We start from the raw sequence: 16,182 nt of genomic DNA on the forward strand, positions 1-16,182 counted from the left end.
ACACACACGCACACATCATTACAAATCTCTGTAAATTATATAAATTAATAATTTTCTAAGATTTCATTGTGATGGTAAATATATGTAACGTGCCTACAAATGTTAGAGAAATGTTGAAGCATTTAACAAGTATTAAGTAGTCTCCTATTATTTTCCTGATATTAAGTGTTTATTATTTTCAACAAAATTATCCAGAAAATATATTTTTTCTGATTTTCAATTTAATTCTCACTGATGTCAAAATGTACAGATTTAAATATTTGTCCTAAAATGCATCAAGTATAAAAATTCAGAAATATACGGAGTGATCAAACTATATGTGAATTTTTAAAAATTGTCCCATTAAAAGATACAGTTCCAGTAACACCCCTCAGTATACCTTCGTGTCATGCATACCTATTCTCCCTTTCTTGACACTTTCTGAAGTAGTTCCGGAAGCCCTCTTGGGGAATGTCTTTCTAAGGCGATAAAAAGTGTGAGTGTCACCGAATGGAAAGGCAGGCTCCTAGTCCGTCTGGGATGGTTTGCTCTCCTTTCCACCATATCCACTGGATTTCGTACCTTGCCACTTCTGACTCTTCCTTAATGTTAAAAATGATCAAGAGATGTAAACACTTTGAATGGATTCAGGATGTGGTGGTGCCCCATGGAAGCCCAAAAGACACAAAAGACAGCTTCTAGAACTGCTTCACAATCTGGCAAGACTGATGGGACAAGAGCATCTGAAGGTAGAGGGATGATTTTGAGGGAAATGAATACAAAGTGGCTTTTGCTGTAATAATTTTTAGAAAATATTCACCGTTATTCTTCCTTCACACTTCATATATCTGTCCCAAACACAGCAACTTTTAAAAACTAGTTTTGACAATGTCTTCATAACACAAGTGGTACTTTTATTTTAAGTGAAATTTAAGCCATGAAATGTGATGCTTTTTAGGTCTCTGAATATGAAAATATAACAATATTATGTTTTGTGATTTCAATTATTCAGGCTGAGGATTTGACTGAGATAGAAACCAGATGTAAACCATACTTTTCACTTAAAGAAATTAAAATATTTTTTAAAAATCTGATGTTAATAATCTAAAGAAATTATTTGATACTGTGATGTAAATTACATTCAGTAAATGCACTGACGGATTTCTTTACAAATCTTTAAAATTCAAGATTTGGAAGAAAACAAAAATGTTACAATATTAACAATATTAACTTCCTCAAAACAAGGTGCTCTGGAAAATTCCCCAGAAGACTAAACTGATAGCAACAGGCCCAGTATCTAATCAATTAAGTGTCAACACTCAAGGGGAGGGAGTAGGGATCCCTATCCTTCAAAACAGCGCTGCTGCCCTAGACTGGGAAGTGTCTCAGCTCTGAGAACCCCTACTTTTTGCCTGGGTGCCTTTGTACAGCTTCCTGAAATACCTATAATAAAATTGCTTTTGTTTGAAAAAATATTTACTAATCATACATAATATTATTTTAAATTATATATAAATTTATATATTTTAAACATGTTTTTACGGAAAATTATTCAGTTATCCTTATAAAAGCTAGCTATTTATTTAAGTTCAGAATACCTAGTACTTTCATGTTGGGAATATCCAGGGAAATATTCTTTATAATGTAAGAAAAAAAATTCTATGCAATTTGACAGTTTCATCAAATGCATCCTTTATTCCTAACTTCTTTCTGATATAGAGTACATAATGGTTTTGATTGTATGTCTTTACCAAAGCATCTCAGGATGTCTATAAGTTACTCTCTTAAGGCACAAAAGTTTTATATAGGATGACTATTGGTTAATAATAGCAGAAGTAAGGGTTAGTCAGAGGCAAATTGGGATATTATCTCGTAAACAAAATTAACAAAAAAGACAATTATATTCTATACCAATTTTATATGAAATTACCACTTTATTTTCAAAAACACGAACAATGAATGTAATTATTATTGCTCTCAAAGAAATGTTTTAAAAGCTATACTATGCATATGTGCTAGCTAATAGATAAGTTATCAGGTACCAGGAAGATTCTGAATCCATCTTTGTAAAACCTGTTACTGCACCCATGTATAAAGAATATACTTGCTACTAGACAAATATAACATAAATATCAATAATGCATTGGAAGATTAAATCTATGTGCTTTAATTCTCTACATTACAGTGGACACTAAGTTTGGAAGACATACTTAAAATGCCCATCAATAAATTAATGAAAAGGACTTGGGATTTAGCTCAGTGATTCCACTGCCTGCCTCATAAGCACATAGTCTTGAGTTTGATCCCTAGTACCAATAAAGTAAAATAAAATAAATTAATGAAGAAAGAAAATATGGTGTATATATATATATATATAGAGAGAGAGAGAGAGAGAGAGAGAGGAGTACTACTCAGCCACCAAGAAGAATACGTTTGAGTGTTTTGTCGAAAAATGGATGCAAGTTGTATCCTTATGCTAAGTGAAATAAATCAGACACAAAAGGTTAAATATTGAATGGCTTCTATTACATGGCAAATCCCAAATATAAATAAGTTGAAGAGCAATAAAACATGTAGATAGAAAGAGGGAGATAGAATTTGTGGAGATGGGAAGGGGAACTGGGGATGAAAAGAGATGTAAGGGAGAGGGAAGGGGAGGTAGAAAGGGTTAAGAAGCAATATGTGTAGGTACCAATACCCCGTGATAGACTTACTCTTTAGCACAAATATTTACCGGCTGAAACCTTTAAATACTTTCAAAAAGTCAAAATATGTGCACACAAATAAATTCTCTTGATTCTTGGTAATACTGGCAGAGCACTGTGATATTAGCAGAGTATTCTAAGGTACTCTTTAAAAATGCAAGTGCAACTGAAAAGACTCAAGTCAACATCTTTGGCTTCTTGAACATTAAGGGGTAATTTTGAAAATACAGCATTCCTTCCTGCAAGGAAAACTGCTACGTAAGTCAGGAAATATTATAAGGAACGTGAATTCCATATAACATTAAGATGGATAGCCATTTTATTCCAATGTGATTTATATCTGCAAACTGTAAAAGACATTTAAAACTTAAGTAAGTAGGAACTGAACATGCGCTCATGTCTTAAGTATCATACTAGAAGAAGTAGACCAGTAAATTTAATTTTAATTATAATAACAACAGGATGTTACAAGACTACTACTGCTTTTTAAAATGTACATCTAATTTAACTACAGTAAAATGTCCCATTTATTAAAATCCTAATTTTACATTTTCCTATTCATTTGAAATATTTATCGAACAACTACTATGTGTCCCACACATGCGAAGCACTCTTTAGATGTGGTCTTTGATATTAAAGGCTTTATATATTTTGCTAAAGAGGCACTTTCAGATATATGCATGTATATCCACACATATTTTTTAAAGTCACTATCGAGTCTTAAATAAATGGTTACAATGTTAAATACTATTGAGTCTCGAGAACAGAAGGATCTCTCCCAGCTGAGAAGTGGTGACCATTCAGATATACTGCTTCTCAAACTGAAACAGACGGATGAGAATGAAGAGAGACTATCCCCTGTGTGTGACAGGCATATTCCAACATCGATGAGCAAACTTTATTTGAGAGATACCAAGTAGAATTAAGTGCAAAATTTAAAAGTTTGGTATTCTGAAAATGGTTTTGTGGTTTTTGAAAAAGGTGCTTACTTAATATTATAAATGTAATAGTTTAAGATGATGTAGGAGGATATGCAAGATTGGACAGTAGAAACAAACCCAAAACTGGATACCAGTATGCAGCTTAGCTGTCCAATTATTAAAATTTAAGAGACTGAAGGTTTATAGTCAAAATAGCAAAAGAAAGGATTGAAGTAGTTGTGAAAGTTATCCTGGTGGTGTTTTCTTAAAAAGCACTTAAGTGTAAACTGAGAGCAAAAGATAGAATATCTTACAAATCTGATTACCTGGAATATATGAGAGGTAAAGAAAGAAGAAAGCTAATTTGGGGAAGGAGACATAATATCTATTTTCATGAAACCCAGCTTATATCCTGAAGAACTCTGTGATCTCAGCAGCCTATCTGATAAACACTAAAATAAAACACATTTTTCAAAATCATGAACTGGGAGAAAGAGATAGGAGAAAAGTTTTTGACAGGAAATTTTAATCTAGAATTTAGCATATTCTTCCATCATAAACTTTACAAATATTATCGTTGAGGAGTAACACTGAAACCATGTCTTCAATGGTTCATCTGTCATCGAATTAAGCAATAATCAAATAACTCTGGTTTGTTTTCCTTTGCTGTCAACTTCTTTCATAAATTGATCTTTAAATTTATGTTCTAAATTAATCATGTGTGCTCCTGCAGTGCAAACAAAGAACAGAACATTTCTGTGACATGTGCTCATTCCATGTGCTCATTCCAAATAAGAAGATAATAATGGGTGTAACAGAGAACAAAAGACAAAACAAAAATTTTTTTCCCAAAAGGTGCGAATGAGTGGGAAAGAGACAGACATACCACGGAGAAGTGTATTCTTCTATTTTATCATGATCAAGACATGTTTTTCTCACTGTCATATTTTCCAAAACATGTAACATACAGTTTTAATTTCAATCTAGGAGAAATAAGATACATGAGAAAATTTTCAAATTACCATTGAGCAAAAACCGAAATTTGGCACAACAATTGAGCAAACTGATACCTTTATTTGTTTAAAAGAAAACAAGGACTACTGCATTTATTCATGAAAAGTAAGTCCTAATGTCAAGTTTTAGTAGCCTCCACAAATGTAGAGGATTCCACATTTTTACGCTGTATAAAACATAGAGTAGGAATTCTGGGCTAACTGCCAATTCCTATTAAAACTATTTTCCCCTCAATCACTAGTTCAAGCATGCATACACAGGAGCACAAGTAGGAAGCAGGAGACAATCCACGTTTCTGAACTTCGTGCAAAATTAAATACTAATACGAATTAATTTCTAGAGCACTGCAAGTCATTCTGGCACTCTGCCAGCTGGGAGGAACATATAAGAAAGGAAAATGATCAATGGTGATCATGTTACGATTAAAACAGTCCATGTTGCCTATCTTTTTTAGAGCATGTCTACAGTATTTTCATGATTACCCATCAGTGATGACAGAACATTTGTCAGATAAAGAGGCTAAGAGAACTATAAGACAGATTTCACTGTTTAAAGAGTTACACGTTCTATTTTCATACACATAATTTTTATCTGAGATGAACTTCAAAGAATAGTTCTAGTATGAGTTCACCTGCAGGGAAAATTAGGCACTGTGGAGCACTTTTGGGAGAGGACTTGATCCTTGCTATAAGGGCAGAGGAGTAAGAGTGTAACTGCAGTGTGGCGATACAGACAGTGAGTCCACACAAATGCTGCTCCTTTTCTTTCGGGTCTGTAGGAGACACCAGCTGTTCCTCTAAGCAGAGTGTCTGCCTGATGATCTCTAGCAAAGGCTATTTCAGTCTGTCCCATTGTGGGGCACATTTCTTGGCTCTCGTTTATGTATTTGAATTGATCCTTACATTTCTCTAACTTTGACTGTTTATTGTGACTCAAAAGTTTATTGCAGCTTGACTGGATCCTCAAAATTAAATGCCACATACAGTTCTCATGACGAGTTACATAACATATGCAGCTCTAAGTGTTTTTTGAGCTCTTGAAAAATTATATAAAAGTGTTGCTAAGTTAGTTCTGCCAGTTGTTTCTAAAAATCTTTAAAAAATATGAAAAAAATATTTAAGGGAAATTTAAAATGTATATAGGAGGGGAAGGAAAATGAGTGAAAAGCTTATCTATAAAACTCTAAAACAAATAGTAAGGATTACAATTTTATATCTGTACACTGACTTAAATTATAATTTTTCCTCAAACTTGCTATTAAATTAAATTTGCGCAGTATACTCCTAGTGTTGGACATATTTATATTAGGAATGAAAGAGCTTTTTTCTGTAAGATGATCAAAAGATAAGGTGAATATTTAAATTGTGTTTTAAAAATACTACAGTAAAAGTTGTATCTCCCCTCAAAATATTCTCTCTAACCTTGAAAACATTTATCCCATCACTGTTACTATATTATTTTCAAACATATGTTCAAAAATAATTTTAAGAACTTCCTTATATGGTTCTACTTTTGTTCATCCTTGCACTTTGGCCCTGTGTCAAGCCCTGAGTAGTGTGTAGGTTTCAAATACCATGTTGAAAATAACTGGCTAAAAGACCCCTTGACCAGGTATTGCCCAAAGTATTTTGTACTCAAACGAACAGATCATAAACTAGATTCATATATTAGATTTCAAGAAATAACACCTGTAAATTTGTGTATGCTGGGCACTGTATTCATATGTTACATAATATTTCATTTAATTAAATTCTAACAATAACTCTATAAAGCACATATAATTTATACTTTATAAATTAAAAAAATGAGTTTTTCTAAAGTCAACTAATGAGTGGCTTCAGTAACACAGTAAGTCTTTGCAAAAACATATTGGTACTTTTCCTAAATCTTAGAAAGCAGGAATCTTTAAAAATTCACTAATAATTACAAGTTTAAGCAAGTATATATGATAGGGTAAAATTCCTCAATCTACTATTTCTTTACATTCTTATTTTGTCTAAGCTTTTATTAGCATATGTAATTTTAATAAAAATATCTTTAGGATATCATATTATGCAGGATAGCTCTTAATATAAAATATTTCTGATTGAACAAAATGAAAAAATTTAATTTTTCAGTTCTTCAGAGTGAGAAAGCAAGGAAATATGTACCCATTTTTAGACTCACAGAACATAGAAAATAGTGTACTTCAAAAAACACTGTGATCTAATTATAATTTTAAAGAGATAAAGTTCATCATCTAAAAAACAAAACAAAAATACTACTACTAAGTTGTCTGGAAAATAAAAAGGTTCTATATTCACAAAAGAGAAATTTTAAGATTGTGTAAACCTTCCTGAACTATTTTATGCAGAAAAAAATGAAGCCTTAATACAAAGAATACATTCTGAATTGATCACTCTAGCATAGAAAACATAAGAATACAGTTTAAAAAGACTTTAGTAACTTTGTTTCCTTGTTTCTCATGAGAAAAACCAAAAACGTGCTTCTGTATAACATAATCCTCCCCGTCTTTCTATCTCTCTATTTTTTTCTCTTTTTTGTTGTTATTTGTTTTGTTTTGTGGTATTAGAATTGAACCCAAGGCCCACCCAATAAGCCACACTCCTCACCCCTTTTTATTTTTTATTTTGAGATAGTATCTGGCTAAACTACCCAGGCTGGGCACAAACTTGCAGTCCTCCTGTCTCAACCTCACAGCGTGTGGGGATTACAGACATACACCACCAGGCCCAAAGTCTTTATAAAATAATTTCTAAATACTAATTTGAGGATCTAAGTACATTGAGCCTCTATTACAGAATGTGCCAGTGAAACATAACTTTCACAAAATGAAACTTAAGCACCTAAATGGAGGGAGGGAAAATACTGGTGTGACCATCAGACCACCAGTGATGAATCACCATCAGTAATGTGTGGGTTCATTTATGAGAGAGAGAGGGAGGGGGACAGAGAGAGACACTGAGAGGATATGAGAGTGAGAATATGAGAGAATATATGAATAGCAACTTAAAAAAGCATAGAAACCAGCATAACCAGCCTATACCCAGAGTTGTCACCGTTCTTTACATTTTATTCTTTTTGACTATTTCTAGCAGAATGCTTTGCTAAATTAAGTCTGAAGCGAGGGGTAACTATATAGCAAGTACTAATAGGACAGAGCACACAGATTAAGATAATGCTAATTTAAATCCCCAAATATGGAATGGGCTTACTAATCTACAACTGACCTGAATTTAAATGTCATCTATCTCAGCAAAAGCATATGCAAAGAAGATATACTAGTCCAAGTGCTTAATGTCAAGTTTTCCTAGGTGATGTTAATTTTTAATTATTTATCCTTCATATTAAATATATTTAAATTATTTTTGAATCTATTAATACGCTAGGTCATTCTGAATAAATTTCAAAATTGCATTGCCTATTGAAGGGTGATAAATACTTAGATTTATGTTGGCTCCAAAAGAAATCCATGAGGCTGTCAAAAGGGTGAAGTATTGGGAGTTTGTTGACAAATATAACCCCCAGTTCATTACAATGGACTATGTTAAAAAAATACATACTTATCTCCTTCCATATAATTCTCTCCAACCTCTTAATAACTCTAGCTATTTCTCCTTAAATGATTTTCACCTTTTAAAAAATGTTTTAATATATTTTCTTCCTAGGTCTTCCAAGTACAATGCTTCATACATTTCTAGCTGTAAATACACTGCAGTTTTTGAAACAGGTCATCAGGTATTAGTTTTTCTCAAACACTTCCTGATGAGGACCAGAAAGTTTTAGAAGTACTGTGGTGCAGTCCTTACAGAAATCGGTACAGAATTGGTAGTTATTATCTTCTATCTCTCTAAATCACATTGAATCTACACAGCTTTCATTTTTACTTTCTACATGTCCATGCATGCTTTAAGCATATTTATTATAATTTTTTTAGGAGACAGGTGTTAATTTATAGGTGTTTTATAAGAACAAAATTGAAGCTCAGGGAAGTATCAGTTGGCTACACACCAGCTTTGATTCCGGGGTGGCAATGCAGCTGGTTAGTTTGTAAAACACGTGGGCTATGCAGGATGGCTGTGGCCAGGAGGCAGACCAGTCCCCCTGCCCCCACATCTGCCTCCCTAGGACCCAAAGAGACTGACCCCAGGGGCTTGTGAGCCGCAGACAGGATACTAAGAAGGGCAGAACCTTCCAGTTTCCTGTCATCCTTAAGAAGCTAGAGGACAATACTTGGACCAGATGTCAACCCTGGTATGGATCTAGCCCAGACCCTTTGGGCTGAACGAGGTACAGCGGCTTGCAGGAGAACACTGGCTTCCTGGGGGTGGCTTGGGAGGGTTGGATACTCCTAAAAGTCCAGGAGCAACTGAGGAAGCACATTCTCCAGCTACCTGGTCCACACCCAACAGAGCTGCGTCTTCTCCCTGGGCCTGCTGCATCCCATGGACAGCCACTTCCACAACAGAGATCTTCAGCAGCAGCCGGGCATGCCCACTGACTCTGATGTCCTCATCCCTGAAGTGCAGGTGCAGCCATCTGCTCACCAGCTCCTTCAGGAAGCTGGTGCTGGCTCCCTCCACGGCCGCTGTATGTTTGACTTGTTTCTATTAGAAGGCGTTTCATTATGACATATTCCCCCCACATTCCCTGACAAAGTACAACTAAAATCTTTGAAATATTTACTTTCCTTAAAGAACTGAGAAGACTGAGTTGTAAAACATCTACAATTGTAATTTTTAGGATTAAGAAATACCAAGAAATATTTGTGAACATTTTGGAAAACAGTGACAAAAAACAAAAAAAAATGTTTCCCAAATCCTGTGGTAAATGAAATGATGAGCTTCATTTTCCATGTTGTCAAAAATTTTATGATAAAATTTGGAAAAGTGTGTTTAATCACAAGGAAGAAAGACACTTGAGTCCTGAATTTAAATTTTCCATGCCTAATGTTTTAACTGAAAATTTAGTCGACTTTAATAAGAATGTTTGTATCTCTTTAGAAGGTATTTTGAACCTGATTTTTCAATGGATATGTAGGACCTTTTTTTTTTCAATCCAAATCTCTTCTTGGGAAAACTGTTCAAACATCATAAAAGACATTGAATATTAATGGAAATAATGTTTACAACTTGGAATAGTCATATTTATCTCTAAATGACCTTTAAATATTCTTAAAATGACTTATTTTTATAGCACAAAAGATATCTCTTTTTAAATTCACTAGGTAATTTGAAAGAAGCACTATATTCCATTTCTTTGTTGATCATATTCAGAGAGACCTTATCACAATATTCATTCTACCTATCTCTTAACTCTCAAAGAGCCATATAAAGAGTACATAATATCTATGCACAGATTTTCTATTTTTATTTTTATGCATCTTTGTATGCTTTCAAATGAAAACTAACCTAAAACTTTATCCACAAATCTGAAATTGTGATTAGTCAAAAAATTCTTCAAAGCAAAAAATTTTCTTTGAGTCAAACTAAAATTATTTTAAATTCTGAATTTCACAATTTGTAAACTGTGAACTATAGAATTTATGCATCTGTATGATGAAATAATAGACTTACATTTAAAATGTTAAAATATTTGATATATTTTGGCAGCAGAATTATGAATTACCTTAAATTGTATTTTTGATACAATCAGTTTCATTGTTTTAAAAATAAGTATACGATGTAGTATACCTAACATGATTGATTTCTAGTGCTCTGCAAATACTTGGTAAATTCATAAATGAATAAATACAGAGGAATAATGATTTCTTGTAGCCGGAAAGTCTTATCTCCAGTTTGACATACATGGAAAAAATTTAGCTTTCAGGCACATATTGTTGGGTTACATGAAAGAGGAGTCAATTCTTATTTCTCTGTTTTCAAGCTCATCATAATTTTCTCTTGAATAAAAACCCAATCACCTCACCTATACTTTATCTATTATTCCACAAATCAATTCAAAAGCAACAGTGTGGGAACTGAGGATTTTAGAAGACAGAAAGATGCCACTTTGGAAGAAACATCTGATAATTAGATGCACAGACCGGGAGGCTCACATCATGACTTCTTGCAGAAAAAGTAGAGATAAATAGTAGAGGGAATGTTAATGTTTGCTAACTGCATGGATTAGAAAACTATGTGAATATTTAACTGTACATATCTATCAGAAGTCAGGTAGATAGTGGTATACAGAAAATCCTTTCATAAAAATTCCCTGGCTAACCACCACTAAATTTTATATATTGCTGCTGACCATCTGCTATTTTCTAGACTTTTCAATTGGGTTAAAAGTATAAGGTGTAGTTTATGTAAAATCAATAAAAATAAAACAGAGGCTGAGTTAGGCTAGAAATAGTGTAAAATAAGAATAATAACTCTGTGAGTGTCAGGATATTTGTTGTGCTGCACATTTATAAAATCTATGTCTGTTATTAAGCTATAAAAATTTTCATATTGTTTATTCATTTGTTGGTGTATGTAGAATTTCAATGAATACTTGTATCAGTCATATACGCCAAAATCTGGTGTGAGAAAGTGATCACAAAAAGCATAGATCTGTGTATTTTATGAGAAGCTTAGAGATCTTGTCTTATTTTACTTAAATGTATTTAATAATCAAGTCCTTGTTGTCATATTATGGAATGTGTTACATGCTTATAATGGATTGCATAGCACTACTATGATATGTCACAAATTCTCGAGCTCACAAAGATGAATCTTACATCTACTTCATGTTTTTAAGACCTGTATAAGAAATCTTAAGCCTCAAGCAGCACTCTGCAGGTCTGATTCTGCTGGCAGATGAAACTATAGATACAGCTTTAGGAAAAAAGAGTGCAAATAGACAGATTTTATTTTTTTTTCTTTACGTTTGATGTTTGGGAAAATGCCATTAGGTCTGACTTAATCATACATAATTGCTTGGATAGATTTGTGGGTGACATTAAATGGTTTACTCAGGGAGGCCATTTTTACATAGATCTACAGTTGTGGCTGATGTGTTGTCAGAACTCTGAGGAGAGACTCATTGCAGTGTCTGCCACATTAATCCCAGATGCTACCGTGGTAATAACTCTTGTGGTTTGGAGTCATTTGAGCACATTCAATGAGGACTGCCTTTTTGTTAAATGATTAGGAGAGCCAGATAAAACTATTTGCATTCATTTGGGGCACAGATAACAGGTATTTCTTTCAAAAAATTAAATTGAGGATCTAAATGTGTTTTAGAAGAATTTAAGTTCAACTAAACCCCAAACCCACTTTTGGAGTCTGTCATAGTTATACCAGTTTTCGATATTATGTCATCCTGGCACTATGGTTTTTAAGATGAATCTTTCCTCTATGCTTCTATGGTATAAATAGGGGCCTCATTAGGCTAGTGAACTTAAGCCAGGAATTAGGTACTTATTTTTGAAAAGTAATAACGATCTAGTAAGAAGTCAGGTGGAAACCTTTTCACTTTCTGTATCAGATAAACCTAGATTTGAATCTCTGTTTTAAAATGTATTCATTGTAAATAAATCTTACTGTGCTAATACCTGTATCAGTACAAACCTACATTTCCTGATTTACAAAATGAGGTAGACAGGAAGATTACATATGATAATACCTACAAAGCACTAGGGTAATGCCTGTCACAGGTGATGAGAGTTTCCTTTCTTTCTTTACCTCTTTTTTTTCTGATGGGCAGGTTGAGCATCACAAACATAAAAATCAATAATCTGTAATCAGAGCTTTTTGAGTGTTATCTTGCCTTTCAAAGTGTTTTGGATTTGGGGGCATTTTGAATTTCACGTTTTCAGTTTAAGGATGCTCACTCCTCAGGGCATTTGCACATATGTCCAAATCTGAAAAACTCCAGAATCTAAAACATTCCTGATCCCAACACCTTGGATAAAGGATACTAAGGATACTAATCCTCTACTGAGTGTTTCAAATGCCTACAGTGAGTTTACATGGCATCTTACATACACATTCACATACTCATTTGTAACTCAGAGCCATCTAAAATTAAGAGAACAGGGGCTGGGGATTTGGCTCAGTGGTTCCATTGCCTGCCTCTCAAGTGCAAGGGCCTGAGTTCAATTCCCAACACCAAAAAGAGAGAGAGAGAGAGAGAGACCATTACCCAATGATGAATGTAATGTAACTATACCTAAAATGTACCAATAAACTCAATGAGAAAAAAAAACAAAAACAGAGAACATTAGATCCTAGTGAATTTAGGGAAAAAAGGAAAATAGTATCTAAACTATATATTTACAGGAAATAAAATTTTAAAGTTCAAGTATAAATCCATGAATGGAGTAGTAGGACCTTTCAGAGTCCCATTTTAAAGACTGTAAAATAAGCCAGTGAAAATTCACTTTTTAAAAGTGTAGCTTATACTAACTACCCCCATTATACTAATTATAACCTTATAGAACATGCTAACAATTCTTTAGAAGACTTCATCTGTATTAATACCCCATGTGTGTGATATGAAGAGACCAGGACTAGTTCTTATAATTATGGGGACTCATCCCTGACGGCGAACACTAGGCAGTCTATAAATAAACAAGCCTATTCACTGCATAAAGTAGAATGAGAGCCTTAGAGAACAACAAACTAGTTTAAAATTTGATATAAATAGGTCCCCCAAAAGAAGAGCAAACTTTTTTTAGAACAACTGTAAGTGGTAATACATTCTAATGAGAAATGAAAGGAGGCAGTCAAGAAACTTTCCATGAAGAGGAGAACATTGACAAGGATCGTAATGCCTGAATCAGGGCTGTGACAAACACACATGAAAAAAAAATTGAGTTTTGATAATTTCAGAAGGAACAAAAGAATACCCCAGTGAATAGGGAGGATTCGTAAGGCATAAGAATAGAAACTTAAGGTCCAGTTTAACAAAAATAATATAGGAGAAGATGTCCTCTTCCTTTGCCCTTAAGGCGAGACAGAAATGGAGAGGAGTAAAATGGTGAGTAGGATGAACTGGAAGTCTAACAGGACTTCTGCTTCATGGAAGGGTGATAAAATTAGTTAAGTATCATGAAAAAAAGTTATATAGGTTGTACAAAGCCACAGAGCAAGTTCAAGTGAAGGAAGTACCAAACCTGGATGGACTGCTCTGTTAACAAGAAATCTCTGGTGGGCAGCATAAAGGAACATGTTCACTCATTCATAAACCCATCAAACACAAAGAGACCCAACATTTTCCATGTATCATGAGCTGGTCCAGATGTTGGGAGGACAATGAACAACCAAAATAATCCCTAATCTCATAAATAAGCATACAGGCTATAGAGAAGACAGAAGTCCAGAAAATAATTACATAAATACTTCAAAATTAGAAGGAGTAATACAGCCATAGAACATATTTACAAGAGGAATGTGTTGGTTTAGAATGTTAAAACAAGTTCGAAAAGAAGAGACACTTCAGTTAAAATCTGAAAGATGGATAGGAATTAATCTGGTATGTGTTTGTATGAATGTGAGGGAAGGCAAAAGAATTCCAAGAAGAAGGAAGTTAAACAAAGAAGAGAGACAGGGGAGGGAGGGAAGAGGGGAGGAGAGAGAGAGAGAATATGTTTGAGCTGAGCGTGACGGGAGTGCACTGTAGAGAATGAAGTCAGATGCTATGTAAGGAGCCGAGAGAAATGTGTTTTTGTTTTGTGTTTCTAATATTTAAAAAGCCACTGAAAATTATTTCACTGAAGTAGTTCATTGACATGATATTTGCATTCAACATTTTATACAAATTCTTTATATTTTAAATCACACTCCTAGAAGTTGAAGACTATAGTAAATTCATACCTTCTCACAGAGAACAAAGCACAATTATCCTAACAGTGATATGCTAAGCATAAAAAATGTTTGCTTTTAAAATAGAAAAAAGAAGACTGTGAATGTGATCTGCCTGTGACATCTGTCACTCCACTGACTGCCATGCCAGGTTTGACTGAGCTGATCTGGCTGGCTCTATGCGTGGTGCAGTCCTCCCTCACCATTCCATATGCACCCCTCTCACAGCTGTGTGCTTGGCCGAAGAGAACCTTCCCCCAAAGGGAGGACTGTTCCCTCCGCCTAGAGCATACTGTATGAGTAGCTATGCTCTCTTGCTAGAAACTTCAAGCAAGCTCTCAAAAAAATCAGATTCCTCCCAAAAATAAAAGGCCCAATAAAAATTCGGCAACTAAAATGAATAGACATTTCTCAGAAGAATTACAAAGGGCCAATAAATACATAAAACAACGTTCAACATTGCTGGCCCTTAGAGAAATGCAAATTTAAACAACACTTGAGATTCCATCTTACTCCAGAATGAATGGTTATCATCAAGAAATCAAATAATAACAAATGCTGGAGAGGCCACAAGGAAAAAGGAGCACTTTTACACTCTTGGTGGAAATGCAAATTACTACAATAACAATGGAAATCACTGTGGAGATTCCTCAAAAATTGAACTAGAAATTCCATGTGACCCAGCTCTTCTCTTCAAGGACCTTTCCTAAAGAGTTAGAAATACCACATTACAACGATAATACATACTCATGTTTATAGCAGAACAATTCATAATAGAAAAATCTTGGAAATAAATAGTCTATATGGACTTTGACAAATGAATGTATAAAGAAAATGTGGTATTTACACACAGTAGAGTACTACTTTACCATAAAGAATGACAGAGTTTTTTATAGCTAAATTGATGCACATTGAGATGACACTCAAGCGAAATAAATAAGGACACATTATGCGTAAATACCCAAGAAAATTATAGCTATTTCTTTTTTACTTTAAAAAATATTTTATTAGTGAATGTTTGCATTGCATAATGATTACATTCCTTGCTGGGATTTGATACATTTACATAACATCTTAATTTTTTTCACTCCCATTCTTTCTCTCCCTCCCACCTCCTTCTGTTTACTGAGCCCTTCCCATTGGAGAAAAATCAATCTCCCTACTTCTTATTATCAATCTTTTATTTGGCGCTGTATTTATATTTTGGGTTTCTCCTACAAGATAAACCATGGGATATTTAAGCCGAGTATCTGATTTCTTGCCTAAAGTTAAGGTCTCAAAGTGCATTCATGGTCTACAAATGGCTCATTATGTTTTACTTTTGTTAGCTGTCAAGGCTTCCTAATGCACAGAACATCTGCTCCCTCTCTAATCCCCATTTCAACAACATGTCAATTTTAAAAATTAAATCAACAGCAATGTCTTGTGATAAAATAGAGATTAAACATTCCAGTCATGGGTGTTTGCTACAACTCCAAACAAATCAACTAAAACACAAACTTTTTTACCTTAGCTTTTAGATATCTTTCTAAAATCTTACTGCATGAAGAAGGTCTCCAGCAGTCAGCTTTGAGGTGACCACAGAGTCAAGAATAAGGATAGCTGCTCACAAAGTCCAGAAAACATTGAAGCAAAAAGGAAACTTTCTCCTTTCTTGTTCTTTAGCTGGACAGCTTCACTCTTTTAATCTATTCTATTCTGGTGCAATACTGCATGTAGCATAGCCTTTTGAAAAATTGACCGATATGATATATATATATATATATATATATA

General features: G+C 34.0%; 2 protein-coding genes across 2 annotated transcripts in view; both read right to left on the bottom strand.

The window, feature by feature from the left end:
- The window catches only part of Foxp2 (forkhead box P2), a 426,522-nt gene that overhangs the window by 194,622 nt on the left and 215,718 nt on the right, over window positions 1-16,182 (bottom strand). The window lies entirely within an intron of this gene.
- The window catches only part of LOC104860672 (centromere protein X), an 8,824-nt gene continuing 1,611 nt past the window's right edge, over window positions 8,970-16,182 (bottom strand). Inside the window, 3 exon segments of the mRNA XM_010621904.2 lie at window positions 8,970-9,008; window positions 9,010-9,225; window positions 15,950-16,011. Coding sequence (XP_010620206.2) covers window positions 8,970-9,008; window positions 9,010-9,225; window positions 15,950-16,011 — 317 coding nt within the window.

The sequence above is a fragment of the Fukomys damarensis genome, unplaced genomic scaffold (genome assembly GCF_012274545.1).
Source record: "Fukomys damarensis isolate Sample0158 unplaced genomic scaffold, DMR_v1.0_HiC HiC_scaffold_4, whole genome shotgun sequence".
Taxonomy (NCBI): domain Eukaryota; kingdom Metazoa; phylum Chordata; class Mammalia; order Rodentia; family Bathyergidae; genus Fukomys; species Fukomys damarensis.